Source organism: Austrofundulus limnaeus, unplaced genomic scaffold, assembly GCF_001266775.1.
Source record: "Austrofundulus limnaeus strain Quisiro unplaced genomic scaffold, Austrofundulus_limnaeus-1.0 Scaffold49, whole genome shotgun sequence".
Lineage (NCBI taxonomy): Eukaryota > Metazoa > Chordata > Actinopteri > Cyprinodontiformes > Rivulidae > Austrofundulus > Austrofundulus limnaeus.
Window position 1 is genome coordinate 500,878 of NW_013952451.1, and position 5,187 is coordinate 506,064.

At 40.7% G+C, this 5,187-nt stretch overlaps 2 protein-coding genes across 2 annotated transcripts in view; one reads left to right on the plus strand and one right to left on the minus strand.

The window, feature by feature from the left end:
- Positions 1-5,187, minus strand: part of si:ch73-173p19.1 (uncharacterized) — a gene marked incomplete at its 5' end in the record, with an annotated part of 14,640 nt that overhangs the window by 5,466 nt on the left and 3,987 nt on the right. The window contains 5 exon segments of the mRNA XM_014008335.1: positions 449-547; positions 635-877; positions 960-1,186; positions 2,547-2,637; positions 3,186-3,287. Of these exon segments, the coding sequence (XP_013863789.1) occupies positions 449-547; positions 635-877; positions 960-1,186; positions 2,547-2,637; positions 3,186-3,287 (762 nt within the window).
- Positions 3,329-5,187, plus strand: part of slc4a2b (solute carrier family 4 member 2b) — a 51,838-nt gene continuing 49,979 nt past the window's right edge. The window contains exon 1 of the mRNA XM_014008332.1: positions 3,329-3,832. The gene's annotated coding sequence lies outside the window, so the exon portion shown is untranslated. The remainder of the gene's footprint in view (positions 3,833-5,187) is intronic.

Below are 5,187 nucleotides of genomic sequence, written 5' to 3' on the forward strand. Positions count from 1 at the left end.
CAGTATTATATAAAATAATGAGAAATTATATTTACTTCAGATGGATCATGTTCACTTAAAAACAAGTGAAAAAAAACTTAACCCACTTTACAACATATTTTGGTATCTGCTTTGTTTTGAATAAATAATGTCAAATGTTTTTCCTTTACAGATTTGCAATAATGCCATTTTGTACTGTTTGTTTACTTTCTGATTCAACTGCCTGTCCCTTGAACCGTGTTTGGTGAATGTAAAAGTAGTTTCCATGAGTTTTTAGCCAAGATTCTTAGCTTTCTTTTGATATGAAACATGTCCAGGTTCAACTGACAGATCTTAAGTTAAAAGAAGTTAAAGGAAATTAAAAAAAAAAAAAACTGTGTTGCCCCTGGTACCGGGGGCATGGGGCTCCACAGGTTAATGAAAATGTGTGAAATATAACTGCTGAACCAAGAGGAGCTTGTTCTGATACCTGTGATATACTGCAGACAGGAGTCCGTCAGTTTGGAGCAGGAGGCCAGGTTGAGGGTCTGAAGTTTGACCAGGCTGGGCAGGACCGACAGGCCAGAATCTAAACAAACCGGTTTACAGGATGAAGCAACAACAGCAGACTGTGACGTAAACACAAAGGAGCTCTCGAACAAACACGACATCACACCTGTGATGAGCGGGGAGTTGACCAGACTGAGGTGCTTCAGCGCCGTGAAGGCCCGCAGCTGCCGCAGCAGCTCGTTGGTGGAGTAAGGGTAGCAGTTTAGGACAAACTTCTGCAGAGGGCAGCCGAAGAAGAGCTCCAGGGTGCGCGGCCGGAGCAGCCTCTCCTTCGACATGTGGTCGAGCAGCAGCTCTGCGAGCTCCGGGGTCAGGCCCGCCAGACTGCTGCTGTACTGCATGCTGGGAGCTGAGAGGACGGGAGAGAAGAGGAAAAATAAATAACAGCACGAGCCTGAACGGCTCAATGTTCCCCGCTCAAACCGTCCTACCGGTCATGAGGTGGACAGTTGCTCGGGTGGCCAAGGCACATAGTGACGGCACGTTTGGTGTCCTAAAGGGTCTTTTAGGTGGAGATGGGAGCCCCTGAGTGGGGCCGTGGTCCTCTTGCTGCGCCGCTCTCTGGAGACGCTCCACTGCAGCCTGGGCTGCAGCGACATGAGCCTCTGGTCCTCCCGCCTCCTCCGGGTCAGCAGCTGCTTCCTCCTCTGGAGCCTCTCTTAAAACACAGAAGCAACGTTTCACCAAGCAGGAAGTGTAAAGARAAAAACAGGGACAATATGTGAATGTTGTTCATTATTACTAAACGATGCATTCACTACTTTATAAACAGAACAGCTGAATAAATCCAAGGTTTAACCTTTTAAAGGAGGGTATTTTTTATGTATTTTCCAGGCACATAGTTCAGTTCTATACCACAGTCAAGTAACCATGTTACCTGCAGTTTTTATGAAAATTCTGCATTTAAAAAATAAATTTGACTTTGCCTTTAAATTGGCCTGTCTGTTTACAGCAGAGGTGTCAAACTCCAGTCCTCGAGGGCCACTATCCTGCATGTTTTAGAGGTTTTCCAGCTCCAACACACCTGATTCAGTGATTGAATTAACTCTTCAAGTTGTGCAGAAGCCTGTTATCACCCAGCCATCAAAGTCAGGTGTGTTGGAGCAAGAAAACCTCTAAAACATGCAGGATAGCGGCCCTCGAGGACTGGAGTTTGACACCCCTGGTTTACAGGGTTCCTTCCTACAGCTTAAGGCAAGTTAAATTTAAGACCTCTTTCATGCCACTTGAAATTAAATTTAAGACCCAACTTCACAATCAACACAAATGGGGAAATAAATAAAAAAAACTGAAATTTTTTTTTAAAAATAAATAAATTTTGAACTGAAAGAAAGATTTGAAATTGTAAAACTGTCAAACTAAAAAAAAAGATTTAATCTATGATACCGATTTGACTTTGCCTTTAAATTGGCCTGTCTGTTTACAGGGTTCCTTCCTACAGCTTAAGGCAAGTTAAATTTAAGACCTCTTTCATGCCACTTGAAATGAAATTTAAGACCCAACTTCACAATCAACACAAATGGGGAAATAAATAAAAAAAACTGAAATTTTTTTTTAAATTACCAATTGTTTTAATATTTCACATGAATTACAATCATTCTTAAAATGTATTAAAATTTTTAAGAACTCTGAAATCTTGATTTAAAATGTTTTAAGGCTAATGAAGGCCTTATGTTTGGATTAATGAATCAATGCCTTTTAAGACTTTTTATGGATCRGCGGGAACCCTGCTTTAACRTCCTACTGTTTCTGACACTCCCACTTCAGCACGTCTTCACACTGTTTCATGTCATTTACTACCTTTTGTGGAAATGTATCAACATACCTGTCTTAAAGATGCACATAAACATCACAAATCCCTCAAGTTTATTCCAGTAAAAAAAAAAAACTTTATTCCAGTGACAAAAATTAGGAAAAATTGTCTCTTGTTTACATTTTTCCAACCCAGCCTCAAATCTCTTAAGACAAACAGTCCGATGCGACGTGTTGTTTTGGGTGTTTTCCGTCACGACACCCACCTGAGTCGGTTTCCTTGATCTGGCCAGTAATGTCGCGGCTCAAACCCTCCTCGCATCCTGTTCTCCGGAAAGAAAGGCAGCCGGGGCATTCCTGAAGAAAAAAATGACACACCGATAACATCCGTTATTTGTACGAAACCCCCTTATGATGATTCGTGTTTATCTGCAGTGAAAAAGAAATAAAAAGTAAAACACACCTCTAATGATTAACATTATTGGTTTGAACTAGCTTCCACTGCGAGAGCTCGTTTCCTCTCTCTGGCCTGAAGCACATTTAGSAGGCTATAACACAATCACATGCTCTGAAACGGTTGATCTGATTGGCTGAGCATCGGTGTGGGTTTAGGTAACTCAGTTCACAGTGTGGGGGTTGAACAGTGTAATGTATGTTTGACACAAGGGGGCATCCATCCACACACTTCCTAATCGCTCTTAAATTTGACACATACTTAAAAGATTAGTTTTTCTGTAATAAGGTCAAGTGTTTTTAACACGAGTGTGGAAAAACCTTCCAGTAGATGGAAGAAAAGAAACACTGAAAAGGGAGAAGTAGAGCAAGTAAAATGTAAGTTAAAGAAGAAAAAGTAGCTATTTGAACAAATAAGAAGTACATTCAAAAACGACCATAAGGGGCAGCACCGTTAAGCACGTGATGCGGTTCTTCTTCTTCTTCCTCTTGTTCCTCTTCAGGCTCGACGGCAGGATCCTCGGCGCCGCCAGGAACCAGCCTCTGACCTCGCCCTGTCACACAGCAGGAATGTCATCCAGTTACTCTCAAACACACGTCCAAATAAATCACATCAGGTGTAACGTGTCGACCGCTGCATCGCAGTCTGATCTCTAGGTGATTGAGAGATGTGTAGAAATCAACGTCTTTTAAAGCCCTTATTGTTTTAGCATCCTTTTAATGTCTGCATTCTCTCAACCTACCCGACTCGACGCACTTAAACCATCCTTCAAAAGCAACATAAAAAGGAAAATAAAGGTTTTTTTTTTCCTAATCAGCCACCTGTTGAACTGGGAGCGCCCGTATGAGAGCATTAGTAAGTGACAGATGATAAATCGCTGGTGTTATCCAGCTGACAAGCAAGCGAAAACTATTTTCACCCAGACTGGGAGGACTTTTTGTTAGTTGGATTTGCGATGTGAGCACAATCTTGTCCGAGAACAGTAACTTGGAACAGCATTTCAAGACGGTGCACAAGAGACGGGAGGAGCTCAAAAAGCTCAGGAGCTGAAAAAAAAACAGCTGTCAGCGCAGCAGACGGGCTTCACCAGGCCCAGAGGTAAGGCTGCGTCATAAAGAAGCACTGACTGAGGCTGCAGATGCTGTTTTTGTTCATTTAAAAATAAAAGTGAGATCATGTCCCACATTATCGGGGCATAGTGATGTGAGGAGATGACTGTAGACGTGAAGCAGCAGCAGCTAAACAAGGTGTGTGTGTGTCGGATAAGTGTTGAACAATAGACCTGCGGACGACACCCCACCCTGCTCTCTCCACAGAGACCCAGCTGCCTGGTCTTGGTTCAGGTTTTAACTTTCTGATTTGTTTGGTATATTTGAAATAACTGCGACACTGTTCGAGATTTCTAAATAAATTAGTAAATCTGCACCTAAAGACACATTTTGTAAAAAGTGAGCACTAATTGAAGGAGGAGAGGGAAAAAAAACCTTTTTGTTTGAGCACAGTTTCCTCCAGTTTCTTTGTCAGGAGTTCATTTAGGAAATTGTCTTTTAATTTTCCTTTAGGTGTTTGAGGTAGACTGTCTGGTTTGTTGTGACTGTTTATTAAAGACGATATTTCAATTCAAATCAAAAATACTTTATTGATCCCAAAGGGAAATTACATAAAACTGGTAACGTGCTATTTTCTGTTTAATGTGRTGGTCTTTGTGGAAGTGAGGGGTGGGGAGACATTTATAATATTACAGTAGAAAATCATCATAAGTAGATCTTGTTTCACAAACCTTCGGGCACCCCGTCTTCAGAGCATCTCCCCGTTTCAAATCTGTATTTTTCTTTTTACYTTTAGTTCTGGTTGTCTGAGAAAATCGTCTGTGCACACTAAACCAAACTTCTGCAATACATTTGACCATTTTTTGCCCAACCAATAAAAACACTAAGATAAAAAAAGTAGTAAGAGGTTCTTTTTTTTATTCTTAGTCATTTACAACACAAAAAAAACCATCAAAAACAACTCTAATGCTTTTGTGTGTGCTTCAGAAAACCAGTGAGACAGTTTGATTCTCTGCTGAAATACTGGAATCAAATATTAAAAACAAAAACACCAATACTAACAAACACACTGACCCTGCAGCCCATACTTAATATTGTTCTTTTTTTGTCATAAAATGCTTAATTTGGGGAAACAAAATGGAGGTTTTTTGATAACTTTGAGGATCAATTGGTGCAAAAAACAACCCCTGCTTTTTTTCTTTCTATGAGATCTTCTTTTAAGTCATTCCTCTTTTAAGAAYCCAGACTTTCTTATCATCAGTGATCTTGACAAACAGCTGTTTAGTCTTTCTGAAGGAACTGACAGGTTATTTTTTTCTTATTTTATAAAAGGACCTAACTCTCAGATGCAGTTTGTCTACTGTAGGTAGATGTTTAGGCCTTCTTTTCTCCTCCACTTCCCTT